The sequence below is a fragment of the Xyrauchen texanus genome, chromosome 34 (genome assembly GCF_025860055.1).
Source record: "Xyrauchen texanus isolate HMW12.3.18 chromosome 34, RBS_HiC_50CHRs, whole genome shotgun sequence".
NCBI lineage: Eukaryota > Metazoa > Chordata > Actinopteri > Cypriniformes > Catostomidae > Xyrauchen > Xyrauchen texanus.
Window position 1 is genome coordinate 33,563,135 of NC_068309.1, and position 15,984 is coordinate 33,579,118.

Consider the following 15,984-nt stretch of genomic DNA (forward strand, 5'->3'; position numbering starts at 1 on the left):
CTGGCTAACAGATCGTAATAGATACTGAATCAATCAGCTGTGAGCAAAGTGATATCTGACACAATAGTCACCCCCCTGTTTCTCTTGCTTCTCAGAAAATATACAGTATATATATATATATATATATATACACACACACACACTACCATTCAAAAGTTTGGGGTCACTTGCCTGAATAGTTTCTCATGATCTTAAAAATCTTTTGATCTGAAGGTGTATGTTTAAATGTTTGAAATTAGTTTTGTAAACAAAAAATATAATTGTGCCAACATATTAATTTATTTAATTAACTAAAATTTGTATTTATTTATTTTTTATTTATTTTTATTTTTTTATGGATGACTTGGACCGAATAATTAAGAAAAGCAGCCACTATGTGCCCATCATTAGATGGGAAATCCTTCAATACTGTTTAAAAAGGTATCCCATGGTGATTCCTCAAGAAGTTGGTTGAGAAAATGTCAAGAGTACATGTTTGCAAAATCTAGGCAAAGGGTGACTACTTTGATGATGCAAAAATGTAACACTGTTTTGATTTATTTAGAATTTTTTTAGTCACAACATATTTCCCATAGTTCCATTTATGTTATTGCATCATTGTGATGACTTTACTATTATTCTAAAATGTGAAAAAAGAAAAGAATTATAATAAAGAAGTGAATGAGTAAGTGACCCTAAATATATATATATATATATATATATATATATATATATATATATATATATATATATATATATATATATATATAAAATTGATTAAGATGTACAGTACTGTATGTATTAAGATTTAATATACTCTAGTAGGCCTATTGTGACAGGGCGGAGGGCGGGGCAGGGTCGTGATTATACACCCGGTCCCTTATCAGGCTAATTAAGCCTCCGAGAGGGATAAAGGCTGATTGCGGATGGTGGTGCGATGAGAGAGAGATCGTTTACAGACATGTCCGTGTGTGTGTTTTTCTTTTGTTAAAAGTGAATCATTAAAATATTGTTTATATCGCCAGGCCGGTTCTCGCCTCCTCCTTTCCATCGAACTGCTTTACACCTATATATTAAAGGGGTCATGACATGGTTTTTTTTATTGTATTATTATGTTCCCTTAGGTGCAATTATAGTATTAATATATTTTTTTTTAAGAAAAACTTTTAAAATCTAGTGATTTATGACCTTTTCCCACCCTGTTTCTCATCCTCTGATTCAAACAGTCTGTTTTGGGGGCGTTTTCCATTTAAGACTTCAGTGTTAACGCCCACTGTTATGATTGGCTAACGTCAGTGCCTATGTATCAATTATTGACGCCTCCAGCCAGAACAATATGCAAGTAAACTAAGTAAAAACACTGTGATTATTCATAATGAATGAAATTGCGCTTTAAAAAGTAGTTTAAAGTTTAAAATAGATTACTTACAGTTTGCGTCGTCGTTGTTCCCAGAATAGTCGGCACAGACTTATCTTTGAGCAACAGTTTTCTGGCAAAGCCAGCATCATATTGAGATTTGTTCTCAAAACAGTCATCCTTAAAATGTACAGAACAAACGCTTAAGTTAACACTGCCGTGACTGGGACGTCCGCAAAAAATAAACTGCATCCATTTTTCCCTGACGTCTGGATCTTTCGGCAGCTTATTCAGAGGTTTTGTTTGACCACAGCCAGGAACAGCACATCTGTGTGGCATCGTAATTTTCCTGTGCACAAGTAGTCTCTGTCAGAGCTCGCTGTCCATCGACTGAACACTTGTGAGGCGACGGCGATACTGAAATGAGCGTAGTTGTCTTGCGCTTAAAGCGTAGTTATCTTGTGCTGGAGGCGGTCATATGCAAACGCTGTTACGTCACTTCTAACCGACACGTCACTTCTAACCATGAATCCAGAACGAGCTGTATTTTGAGCTTGATTAAATAAATGATTCGTTTAGAATGGGGAGGACGTCTTAAAATATTAAACTTGCAGGACGTTTTAATGATACAAAGACCTCTTATATACCAAAAGATCAAGGCAAATTTGGTTTCTCATGTCATGACCCCTTTAAGATTATTAAAATTGTTTATAAAATTGTATATTTGATTGATTAGATCTTTTGAACAACATATTACAAATGTATTGAGTAATATACAATAATATTTTATATTATAGTCTCTTTGCATATCTTTACTTACTACAGTTGTGGCCAAAAATATTGGCACCCTTGGTAAATATAAGCAAAGAAGGCTGTGAAAAATATGTCTTTATTATTTATCCTTGTTATATTTCATTCCAAATATTCACAAAAATCTATCCTCAAATGGATATCAAATAATTGCAAACACAAAAATCTATTATTTCTGTCAAATATACGTGTGGCACAATTATTGGCACCCTTTTATTCAATACTTTGTGCAACCTCCCTTTGCCAAGATAACAGCTCTGAGTCTGAGTAAAAAGAGCCCCACAATGTTAAAAATCCGCCACCATATTTAACCGTGGGCATTGGGTACTTTTCCATATGGCTAACTCTCTGTGTGCGCCAAACCCATTTCTGGTGTTTGCTGCAAAAAAGCTCTATTTTCAATTATATTCTTATAGCCACTGCCATTTTTTGAAGCGCAATATCCGTTTGCCACACATTCAGATATATTTTACTCGTAAGAATTTCTAGGGGTGCCAGTAATTGTGGCAAATGTGTTTTGGACTTTTGTGAATATTTTGAATGAAAGATAACAAGGATAAACAATAAAGACATTTTTTTCACAGTCATCTTTGCTCATATTTGCCAAGGGTGCCATTTTTGGCCACAGCAGTAATTGTATCTGTATGCAGTACCTGATGCTTAGAACCTTGGAAAGAATACTTCTACACATTTCAAATCAATTCAATATCACATTATATTCAGTTATTTTTTTTCCGGGAGTCACCTCAAACTTGTATAAAGATTTAATATATTCATAATGGTCTTTTGATCCCGTTAATAATGGATTCGTTGAACCCGTTCTAAACCGGTTTGGTTTCTAACTGTTTAATGTAACTAGCTTCGTGAAACAGGCCTCGTGGACCTACATCTACACAGATCACCAGACTGTGAGTTTGTGTGTATGTATGACTGTATTATCACTTCCATGGCTTATTTTAAATTATATTGTCATATTTTATACTACACTACAACTACAGACACTACAATCTAGGCCTGTCACAATAACTACTTTTGTTAGACTATATACTGTCGCAGAAATAATTGCAATAAACAATATTATTGTCATTTTAAGACCATTTTATGCCACTGATATAATGATAATATAATAGCATAATAATGCAAGTACACCCTTTCAAAGAGCAATTCACTTTTAATTCTTAAGAATATTCAGACATTGGAATCGGAATGTCAAAAAAATATTAGAGTCGGGAAGGCCCCTCTCCATCTCCACCTGCGGTTTCTGTTCCCAGCTCGAAAAACTGGATGAAAGGTTATGTTTTAGATGAGCTTTTAGGTTAGTTGTAGGACTGGGCAACATGGCTTCAGAAATTATATCTCCCTATTTTTCAGCAAATTGGTGATAATCAATATAAATCTCGATAATTACGTTTTATGTTTTTTTCAATCAGAGGAACCTTCATTATGGGCCAGTGGTGGCTCAGCAGTTAAGGCTCTGGGTTACTGAACGAAAGGTCAGGGGTTCAAGCCCCAGCACCGCCAAGATACCACTGTTGGGCCCTTGAGCAAGGCCCTTGACCCTATCTGCTCCAGGGGTGCTGTTTCATGGCTGACCCTGCGCTCTGACCCCAGCTTAGTTGGGATATGTGAAAACAACTGCATTTCATTGGCTCTGTACCTGTACTCTGCACAATGACAATAAAGTTGAATCTTAATCTTAATTTCATCTAAACCCATTGTAGCCAAGTAGAATTCATATTTTAATGGTATTACATAAATATCTATTTTAAAATGAAGAAGGCATGTTTTCCACAGTTTTTTACTAGGAATAGTAAATTGTAATAATTTTCATTGATTTTATACTCATGTTTAACAAACAATCATACATGGAAGCTTAATAAAAATCTTATGAATCTTATGAATTTTTGTGAATCCTGATGAATATTGCATCATACTAAATGTTAAAGTTTATTATTATAATATAATACTGAATTATTAATATTTTCAGGATAAGATTTGTTAAAGATAAATTCATATATTTCTGTCCTATTTACTTCACCCTAAACTGGAGTTTAAATTTTGACAATGCAGTCGTGTTTATTTCAGCTTCACCAGGAACTTTTACTATGAAACAGGAAGTGCAATGTTTGTTTGACAGTTACGAGTTTCGCATCTTGTGAACCACTGTTCCGCGTATGCGTAGATTTGGATAATCATTTGTAGTGGTTACTGATGTTTGGAATTGTGCGAATGATTGAATGTGCAGTACTTCAAAATGCAGGTGAACTGCTCTAAAAACATGAGCCCACGAGTCCTGCCACCCCCCGCGTGTGCACAAATCAGCGCGTCACCGGTTCATTCTGAAGCACACACAGACCATGTTTATCTGTCTTTAATTGCAGCATTTGGCAGTTAAAAAATCACATATGATCATATCTCCATTTTTATTAATTATACAGTCCTGAAGGACCATGACATTAGTCTACTGGTGCACTCTATGAAACTTAATGTCCAAATAAAAGGCTCATTAAAATCATTGCGATATTCACAATAGTGTTGAATTTTATATCGTCAGCAAAATCATTGGGATTATATCGTGGGTATTCGATGTATCGCCAAGCACTTTTATTGGCACTTTTCATTGTCACTGTTTTAAACAAAAGTATTTTGCAAAAGGTATACATTAAAGCACCAACTATATGATTTATTTTTTTCCATATGTGGCAACACCTCTAAACTCACCAGGGTGTGATCTGAGACTAAAACGTTTCCAATTGAGCAAACAATAGCAGATTCAATGTATTTATAAAAATAAATCTATTCTAGAATAAATCTTATCTAATGAAAAAAATGTATAGTCCCTACCAAATGGGTTCAAAAGTCTCCAAATATCTGTAAGACCAATAGTTTTACACATCCTGTGAAGTGTCAATGTTGCTCTAGGGAGCTTGCACACTTTTGCTTCACTGTGATCAAGTGATTAAAGTCTCCTCCCAATATTATATCTTGAGAGGTGCCAGCAAATTGCAACATTCCTTCAAGATCTATAAAAAGTCCCTGATCATCAGCATTAGGTGTGCGTAAATATTAGCTAAAATCAACCCTTGCCCCTGAATTTCTGCTAAAACAAAAATTACTCTTCCTAATTTAGCTTTCCTCGCTTTGGAGAAAAGTGTCTGACAAATGAATAAATGTAAAATTTAAATGTCCTCTGTTTAAGACATTTGATTTGTAGATGTTTACTTATAAATGTAATGACTCCCCTGCTCTTACTCGAGCCAGCAGAAGAAAACATGTCCACCCCATATCATCCCAAATTTTTCAGCTTCCTGCAGGGAAAGATGCATTTCTTGAAGAAACACTATCACATTTCTTTTGTTTAAGAAAATAAATAACCTTCCTTCTTTTTATGGGGTGCCCCAACCCATTCACATTCCACGCAGAGAAAATAATTTTGTAAAAAATAATATTATAAAGACCACAGTGCAACGATCAACCCCAGAACAGAAAAAATTATAATATACGCATTAACCCCACGTACGACAGTGCCAACTTGAGTTCATCCCTCTAAACTCAAAAAGTCCATGTACGCTTACGAGAGCCCCCACGACAACTTTGCCGTCGGATTGCCGTGTTTCTATACAAAAATGTTTAATATATTAGACAACAAAAGATAATCTATAAAACAAACTCCAGCCCATAAGCGGAAAAATACCAAAAAAAATTTCATCCACTTAATTGTCTTGAAGGTGTGTGCCTCCACAAAACAAGCTCCAGACTCTTACAGAACAAGCACAAAAAATAAATAAAATAAATAAAAAATGGGCCGTTCAGTTCATTGGGCAAACTCACTCCAATGTCCTCAAGAATATTGTACAAAACCAACTCCAGCCAACATGAGGCATAAAACTCAAAACAAGCAGATTCATCCACAAGCTGTACCGAAGAAATTATATTACACAAACAAACTTCAGCCACTAGGCGGAACCAGCACAAAACTAAACGGAAAAGGCGCTCAGTTTCCTCGGACAGTCGAGTGTATGTTCAGTGAGACAGGTAGACTAGGCGACAACATAAAAATAACCAAATGGCTTACTCACTCCAATGTTTTTATGTAGGCCAATGCTTGTTGTGGGCATGTAAATATTTAACATCCTTAGTATCTATTCTCAGTTTGGCCGGGAACCTCAGTGTAAAAGCGAAATTCCATTGATGTAAGAGATTCTTGCATTTCCTGAATCATTCACGTTTCTCTCTTGTTGAATTTGTCTGGGATAAGAAAATGTTGTGGTTCCTCCAAGAAAGCCTTCCTTTACTCCTTCACGCTTTTCTTGGCGTTGAGCCTCAACCCCAGAGAAACCAGATGAGCCAAGACAATATTCCTGTGCTGTAATGCCAGTTCTATTGACTGTGCTAGTATCAGCCAGTCATCTATGTAATTCAGAATGTGGATGCCCCAGAGTTGCAAAGGAGCCAGTGCTGCATCCATGCATTCCGTGAATGTGCGGGGTGATAAGGCTAGAACAAATGGAAGAACCCGATATTGGAAAGCTTATCCCCGAAAGCGAACCTCAGGAACTTTCTGTGTTGTGGCAGACTTTCTATATGAAAGTACGCATCCATGAGATCGATCGTGACCAACCAATCGCGATTTTGGATTTGAGACACGACCGTCTTGACGGTTAGCATCTTGAACTTGAACGCCCTCGGAGCGATTAAAGCCTCGAAGGTCTAAAATCGAACGCAACCCCCCATCCTTCTTGGGAACCAGGAAATATCTGCTGTAGTAACTCTTTCTGGAAGGGGAACATGTTCTATGGCCCCTTTGACCAAGAGATTTTGCAGTTCATTCCACAGTAAACATGCTTTCTCCGGTTTAACGGTAGTGGGAACCACAATGTTGAAACGCGGAGGATAGCAAATTCAATTCTGTAGCCTTTTTCTACTGTTCTTAGGACCCACATAGAAACACCTGGCAGTAGTTTTCATGCTGCCAGGTTCTCTGAGATGAGTATCGATTCTTCCTGTTGAGGGGATGTCAAGTGTCCCATGCCCTGGACTACGGCAGGAAGCAACGGCACACCCAACATTTTGCTGGAAACCGCTAACTCCCGAAACACCAGAGGCGGCCGAAATGGAGCAGTTTCGTGGGGTTATCGGGAGGATACAGGTGGATGTTTCACTTGACCCGTCCCAAGGGGGGGCTACCGCCACAAGGCTGGGCATAAAACCGTCAGGGTTTTTTCCTTTTTAGAAATAACTGCCCTGAGGGGGGAGCACGATTCGCCACACTTTGTTTTTGAGCCTCCCGTCTAGAATTACCGGGGCGGGGCTGGGTGGCTGATGGCCACTCCCCCTGAGTGCGGCGAGGAAGGAATATCCCAAAGGCTTCCTCTTGGCTTTTTGCCTCCTGGTGATAACTACATTCATAGCGTCACCAAATAAGCCAGAAGGCGAAACCGGGGCATCGAGAAGGAAAACTTTGTCCTTATCTCTGATGCCCGACAGGTTGAGCCATAAGTGTCTCTCCGTGCTGACTACAGCAGACATAGACCGGCTAATGGCGCGAGCCATCTGCTTGGTCGCGCGGAGAGACAGGTCTGTGGCTCGACGAAGCTCAGAGAAAGCCTCTTTGTCGATTGTGTTGCCCGCACTCAGGTCCTTCAACAGATCAGCCTGGTATGCCTGTAACACTGCCATAGTGTGCCGGGCAGCACCAGTCTGACCTGCTGCCTGATAAGCCTTCCCCACAAGCGTGGAGGTGGTCCTGCACGGCTTTGTGGGGAGAGTGGGTCTCTTTAGCGATGATGCCGAGCCAGGCGAGAGATAACCCGCAAGTGTCTCTTCTACCGGCGGCATCACCGAATACCCCCGTGTCCTACGATACGATATAGCTCCTAGGATAGTCGAATATGTCGACATCGACACAGGAAGTTTAAAGATTCCTCCATGAACGAGAAAGCTCGTCATGGAGGTCATCAAAAATAGGAAGGGACTGATATAGCGTTTTGAAAGTTTTGAGCGTTTGGGGGTCTCTTATTCATGTGGCCAGTCTAACTGTAGCCTGGTCACAGCCCGAGTAACCACCTCGAGTAATTCCTCAACCACTTAATTATTGCGTGGAATGTTCAGAGGTGGGTGCTCAAAGTCTGCAGACTCGTGAGATTCAGCATCCCCCTTGTGAACCGAAGAGGCTCCGAAGCGCGCTTCAGGCTTATGAGAAGGATCAGCTGGATCTGGGGAGAGAGCGAGCGAAAGGGACAGACCCGTCTCTCGCTCCTCAGCCAGATCAATGCGAGAGCCAATTACAATTTTTTTTTCTCCAGACACCACTCATACACCCAGCCATTCAGTGACACTAATCTACTACAAACCTCATACCATGACTAGCAGGGAGGGGGTCAGAGCATATTACAGTGTCTGACATCGTTTTTACAAGTTCACACACCTCTTTAACATTATCTCTAGTGATCTCCGACTGGCGAAGCCGGACATCGTTAGTGCCGACATGAATAACAATTGAAGAAAATCTAAGTTTAGCATTAGCCAGCACTTGTAAATTTGATCTGATGTCAGACACTGTGGTACCCCAAATGTATTTAACGATGCTGGCTGGAGTCTCTATTTCCACATTCCTTACAATAGAATCTCCAATGACCAAGGCTCTTGCTCCCACTGAGAATCATGTTGAATCACTGAGTGGGGAGAATTGATTGGAAACCCTGACAGGAACGGGAGAGTGGTGTCACTTTGCTGAGCGAGTATGCCGCTGACATGTCACCCAAACACCCTGCTGCTGGCTCTTCAGCCAGAAACAAAGCGTGTGTGATGCTCGCTGTTCTACCCGCATCCAAAATTTTCTCACTGACCTCCACAAGCATTCGGATGCGGATCTCTAACTCATTAACCTTCTCTGTCAGCCTGACTAATTCCTTTTATCACATGTGAATTCCTCACTGCTGATGGTAGAAGCTATAGTAAACATGTGGCACGTAATGCAGGATGCAATAATATGAGCGGATATCATGACCTGCCGCAATTGTTTGTTGTTGTTGGTTGTTCCTGAGCGACGAGGGTTTGAGATCGATGTGAATCCCTCACGCAATTGTTTGTTGTTATGGTTGTTCTTGATAAGTGGTGCTTTGAGATTGATGCAATAATCTATGTAACAGAGGGGAAAACGTGTGCATGCTGTAAAATGCACACAGTTTAATCTGAATAATAAATAGAAAGTTGATGCATGCTGAAAAATGCACGCATTTGAATCGCGATAAGAGAATAATGCAGGGTGAAACCTGATGCGTACTGAAAAAATTGCAGATATTAAAGATTAAAAGCTGGAAATAGATAGATAAGCGATGCTAAAAAAGCTAGCAGGCTACAAACACAGACTCGAGCTAGGCGCCAGCAGCAACAGGAAGTGAACAGTGAGGCCTGTTTTTCTACATAGTCACTCACAGCGATGGTCAGTTCTCTTCAGTGCCCGAAGCTCAGAAGTAAAACAAGGCGATGATCATGAAGAGGGTATCAGCCTTGTCTTAATGGGAGCGTGCTCTTCACAAGCATCAGATATGACAAAGTTATAATTTGAGAGGATCTCTGAAGGACAGAACAGTTTAGCAGAGTCAGAATGTAAGGGTGCACAGATGGAGGCAGAGAAGGATGAAGGATCAACTGCTTTGAGGTTGCGATATCATGGTTTTCTTGTATGATTTATAGAGAGGAAAATTAAAAGAAAATTCTATACATTTTTGATCAGAGATACCATTCTGTGAACCAGTTTTAGAGACATTATTACGACCTGAATCATTATCAAGACTAAATCAAGTATGTGACCATGGTTATGGGTAGGAAATTTTACATGCTGTACTAAATTGAAGCAATCAAGAACATTCATGAGTGCAGTTGCATTTGTACAGTCAGTGTCAACATGACTATTCAAATTACCAAATAGTATAACATGGGATGACATAGCACAGGCAACAGTGAAGAGTTCACTAAATTCAGAGAATAAAATGGGGCTGAGACTGAGATTTAACTTGTATTGTTAACAACCACTGGTGATTCTCATGTTAACATGATTTTAGTGTGATAAAATTGCTTACTAAACACATCTGTGCAGAGATCTATCCAATATTACCACTTTGTTGCCATGACAATGAAACCGTGTAATCCTGATACTGGATATACTGTAACTTTACACAGAAATGGTTAGTAAGTGATTTTATTGCACTAAAATCATGTTAACATGTATAATGATATAATCAACATTATGCCACACATTGAGTTTCACTTGTATTGAACCTGGAATATCCCTTTAATTTTGGACCTTGCATGCAAACTTTCGACCAGTATGCATGTAATGAGCCTCCGTGATGGCTTTAGGAATCTCTTCGCTTGCTCTGATATATGTATATATACTGTGGTGAGATGCTGCTTGATGCTGTTTTCCACTTAAAGACAGAACAACTTTTCCCAACAAAAGCAAAATGTAAAGGCTACTGTTTTAGCCTGCAGTCATAGCATTACTCAGATATTTGCCTAATTGGAGAATTGGATGAACATTTCCTGATTTAGTTTGAAGGTTTTCCACGCAGTAGATAAATGCTCAATAAAGCAATAGCGAAGACACAAAGCCTTAAACCATAATTTAACAGTGATAATACCAATGAGAAAGCCAGTAAAAATATTGTAACAACAACAAATAGAACATTATGTATGACATATTTTAGCTAAATCATTATTATGCATATTTATACCTCACTGCATGGATTCCCATAATATCATTATTTTTAGAATGTTATTAGCACTTTGAATTAAATGTTGAATTTGTCCTTCAGATTAGATGCCATGATAAATAAATAGTTTATTCTGCTGCATTAAATGCAATTTCCTCTGCAATAAAAAATAAATAAAAATGTTATGTAAGTAATAAATGGTGCATACATTAAGATATATTGTATTACTCATATTTTGTGTAGTGGGGGGAAAGGGAGGCTTACTAAAGGGGCCATTAATAAGACAAATAATGTTTCACTTTTCCACAACTTATTTTCTGCAGTGACACCATGGAGAGCTTACAAGGCCATTTCTATAATTATCGTCCTGACTTTCTTTTTCCGCAGAGACGAGAGTCTGCTTCCCTCTCCAAAAAGACCAACAACACTTTCAATATCGTGGGAACCACTTACAGCATGAGTGTACCCAAAGATCCCGGACTGACCACCATCTCCAAGAGTGCCACGGCTACATCCACCCCATCGCAGCCCGTCCGAGAGATGCGACTGCCCAAAATGGATGGGGAGTACGTGCCGGAGGGGAGAAAGTCATACAATCGCGTCAGCAAAGTGGACAAGATCTCACGTATCATCTTTCCTGTACTCTTCTTCATCTTCAACTTGGGTTACTGGGCCACTTACGTCAACAGAAAGCCAACCATTGACCGGTCCAGTCCCCAAAAATGAACATGACTACCAAACCGCAAAAAAAAAAACTGCCAGTCCAGTCTTAACTGGCGACATGATGCTACTACTGCTTTCAAAATATGCGTTCATTTTTACATTTTCATATTCTTTTTTACAGTTTCTAGTTATCTGTCGGTGCCATACAGCCATGTAGATATACAAGCCTATGTACACTGCAAAAATGATTTGTCTTACTGAGTATTTGTGTTTGAAAACGCATAGATTTCGGTACATTTAAGCCTCTCATCAATACTAAAAAGGCATTTTCCTCCACCGAAAATTGAGCATTTCGAAAATGCTCTCCATTTCCACATCCTTTGGAAAACTATAATGTTAGGAAACTGAATTTTCAAACAATAATGGATTAGTGTGGATGTGGCCTAGGACTTATTTTCAGAGAAATCTAACAACATTTTGTTGAAAATTTAGAAGGGGAAAACATTTATAATTTAAAGTGATAGCATGCACAAGACTTATATTATACCATATCTAATGCCATTTTGCTTCTCAAGTAAATCTGTCTTGTTTCAAGGATGTTTAGATGTATTTACTGGAAAACAAGACAGCAATACTGAGTAAGAAAGTAATTGTTTTGCAGTGTAGTACATTGTTGTTTTGTTTTGTCTAGGTTTTTATGTGCCATTTCCTTTGGTGTATGGGAAACAGTATGAATAATCAATATGACAGGTGTTGTATGGAGGATGATTACTTACCCACTCCACACACTGTGCATCATCAGGAGAAAATCTCCAGTCACCATTGGCTGTCGGTTGCCATGGCGAGTACCTTTAGCCTTTCAGCAGCCAGTTGCTATGTCCGTAGGAGCATTTTTATTAACCGCCCATTCGACTCTCTGCAGACCCAGAATAATATCATGTAGAATTATGTTCCCATCCCCATGGGTCTATCTGTGCATTTACCTGTCCAGTGACTCTTCTTGTTTTAATAGCCTGAGCAGGCTCCAAGATAAAGAAACTGTGTGCCTTTTTAATATCTCTCCCGATGAGATAAATAGTTTGGCACATGCTGACATTGTCTTCAAGCATACACCTACCTAATAAAAAACTTCAGTGTTGAATGAACTCTCACAGGTTGGTACTAAATTCAGAGTACTGCTGTATGCAAATTGATTTAATGCTGACGGCTCGACTGTGAGGCCCTGGGCCAGCCAGCCAGCGTTTCATTTTTTGTGGCCAATATGAGCAAGCGTTACCCGAGAAAGGATGTGTATTCAGTAAATTATGGCACTGTAACAGGCTATAAAGCATTTCAGTTGTGAGGAATATCAAGACCTGCTTTAAGACTTGAGCTAGTGCCACGCAAAAGGTACATGTATCCAATTTCATTACCTCACATTAAAGTGTAGGTGGTTTATTTGATCTTTACACAATGACCTGACCAGGCACAATGCGACAAGTTGCCAAGGACAAGCAGTTCTCCTGTCCACATTGAATGCAAAACTGCGGCATGACGTGACACAATATCAGTCCGATTTTTAGGGGTATATTTACTAAACACTCTTGCGTGTAGTATTAGCTGCTCAAACAATAAATGCACTGAAATACCGCTGAGCCTTGAGGGGGGAATTCACTAATAATGAATACAAGTGCTGTTTTTTTGCTTGCGTTTGGTTTAGCACCCAATTCACTGTAGGAATAATGCAAATCTGGCAACTGTGCAAACGTGGCCACATGTGTAATTTGACAAAACAATATGGCGCCGATCTCAGCTGAGTAACCTACATCTGGGAAGAAAGCTCATTAAGTTTTACAATAAAACCTGTTTGAGTAAAAAAAATCCGATACGTTATTTTAAAAATATCGCGAAATTGCACGCTGTTTAACACAATGACCATGTACATGGAATATAGCCTAATTCCCATTAAAATATCCTACATCCACTGATTCATCTAAAAGCTGGGAAAAGTTGCTTTCAGAGGCTGTATACAGAGATAGGAAGAAAATAAGGTGCATTTCAATCTGTTCTGAGACCAGTGCTGACAGGCAGCACACTGGAGGTTAAGTCATTCCCTAATTAGGAGGCAAGGAACCTTCCTATAGCTTTCCTATGCATGCAACATCCAGTCAAAAGTTCAGTTTCAGGCTGCAGATGATGTTTGGACCACTCAACATGTTTGGCAGACTTGGTGCAATGATAATCGGTACATAGATTCAGAATTGATCATGTATAATTTTATTTTAACATGGTTGACAGTGATTAGATGATGCCGGACATTATTTTAAATCCGAATTATTTATGCTAATTTCTGATGTAATCAGATTTTCACAACTTATTTGGACTGTCCACATATTGGATATACATTTTTAGGAAAAATATTTGGTCTAAAATACATACATATATGTATGTATGTATGTTATGTATGTATATTGCAGGTGAATATGTATATTGCATGTTTCTTAGGGCCGTTACATAGTCAACGCGAGCAAGTAACGCGAGTGACGCGAGCGACGCGCTCCCCTTCATAGTCTAAACAGTGGACGCAAGCAGACGCACGCGTCACGGGCGATGCGTGAAATGCAATACACCGCTCCCGCAACAGGGGTAGTAGAGTCTGGTGATATTAGTAGAGTCGGGTCACGTAATATTCACTTTTTGTGCCCTAGTAAACCTGTCACGGGCACTTTTCCAGTACGTTTTCACCTTATCTACGGTCTTTCCCATCGCGGTTGCAACCTTCCTCCAGGCATTTTCCAACGCTATTTTATTGGAGTGTAATTGCGATCGAACTGTCATATAAATCGCGGATGTATGCGTATAAGCTCGCATAATTTTTCCTCTTCAGCCGCCATTGTATTCAAATCTTCTGTAAACATAATATACTTGAATTAATTTACAATACTTGCAATGTCGCCCCCACCGACAACGCATAGTATTGCGTGCATCGGTAGCGTCGCAGTATCAAAAACTAGGACGACACATTTGGCTACGCATCGACGCATAATGGCGGCCGAAGCGTAGCGACGCGTAGCCTTTCAGACGCGTAAGCGTACCGATGCGTTGACTATGTAAGGGCCCTAGTTTACCACCTGCTTTCATCAGGCGATGAGCAAATAGAACAGTGTTTTGTGAATGAAGCACAATCTATAATGAGCCTAATTTACATAGAAAGGAGGAGTGTTTGTGTGGAAAGAAAATTAAAAAATTACTTAATTTAAATATTTAAGATATTAAAATATTATTTTAGCGCTGACTGCACCTGCTTAAACTAGATTGCAGGTGGTAAGTGAATATGCTGCAGGTTTTTGTGCGGAAATTCCTTACGTGAATTTGTCGCAACTGTTTTGTGAATTCGCCCCATGGTAAATGAATGCATTTACATTATTTTCAGCACAAAAATGCCCCCTTTCTATATAAATTAGGCTTATTATAGAATGTGCTTCATTCACAAAACACAGTGTAATTAACATTGTGCTAATACCGACTGAGGAAAGCAGGTGGTACAGATGTTTGTTTACATTTTCTATTGATCATGAAAACAGTTATTCACCAAGTAATGATCATTACTTGATCACAGTGGTGGAATGATGCTATACCGTCACTGTAAATTATGCCAGATTACAGTCCTCCAGTAGTACTCCCACAACCTAGAACCGGCAAGTTGTGGAATTGCGCTCTGCAAATTGGATTCAGCAGAGTTACATGATTTGCATAATTATAAGTGAAAGATGCCAAACCTGAGAGTGTGCAAATAAACGGTGCGATCAGCATGTAAAATTGATTCATAGTGAATTTTCCCTTTAATAATTACACTATGGGCAGGATTACCCAAAGCAACAATAGAAACTTACTAATCAACAAAATGTCACGTTGCCTGTTGCAGTCGGTAAGGACAAATCGCTTGTTGCTTTATCGCGTTATGCCTGGTTACATAACATTTTAGAATTTACATATTGAACAGTCTAGTATTCAACTTTGTGAATGCACTATGTTTATTGTTATTACTATTTCAATTGTATAAGTTTGTCAAATCATAATTTCCTGTAGATGTGTTGCAAGAGTATTTTCAGTGTTAATTTAAGCATATCAATCTGAGAGCAAGCGCTTAATATGGATGTGTACATATTTATGTGTTGTTCAATATCCAGAGTTTCATTATGATTTGTATGTATTTATTTCACATTTTGGGTTCAATTCTATTATGCATCTAAGTTTGGATAAAAAAAAAATAATCATTTGCATTCACTTAGAAAGTGCCAGGTTTACATGCAAATTTAAAATCAAGATTTTTTTTGTAGATAAACTAAAGAGTTGCGTAATGTACTTATGTGACAGCAAGCTGTATTAAGCAAAAAATCATTAACTTTACCATTTCATTCATTTCATAAACCAATAATGTAGCTATTGATCAATAGCTTCAGACATGACATCAAATCT

The 15,984-nt window shown here is 38.8% G+C and overlaps 1 protein-coding gene across 2 annotated transcripts in view; it reads left to right on the top strand.

Annotated features, from left to right (window-relative positions):
- Nucleotides 1-14,176, top strand: part of LOC127628137 (gamma-aminobutyric acid receptor subunit alpha-3-like) — a 305,412-nt gene extending 291,236 nt beyond the window's left edge. For both annotated transcript variants that reach the window (XM_052104840.1, XM_052104841.1), the window contains one exon: nucleotides 11,251-14,176. In XM_052104840.1, coding sequence (XP_051960800.1) covers nucleotides 11,251-11,589 — 339 coding nt within the window. In that variant the 3' untranslated portion in view covers nucleotides 11,590-14,176. The remainder of the gene's footprint in view (nucleotides 1-11,250) is intronic.
- Nucleotides 14,177-15,984: the final 1,808 nt, after the last annotated feature.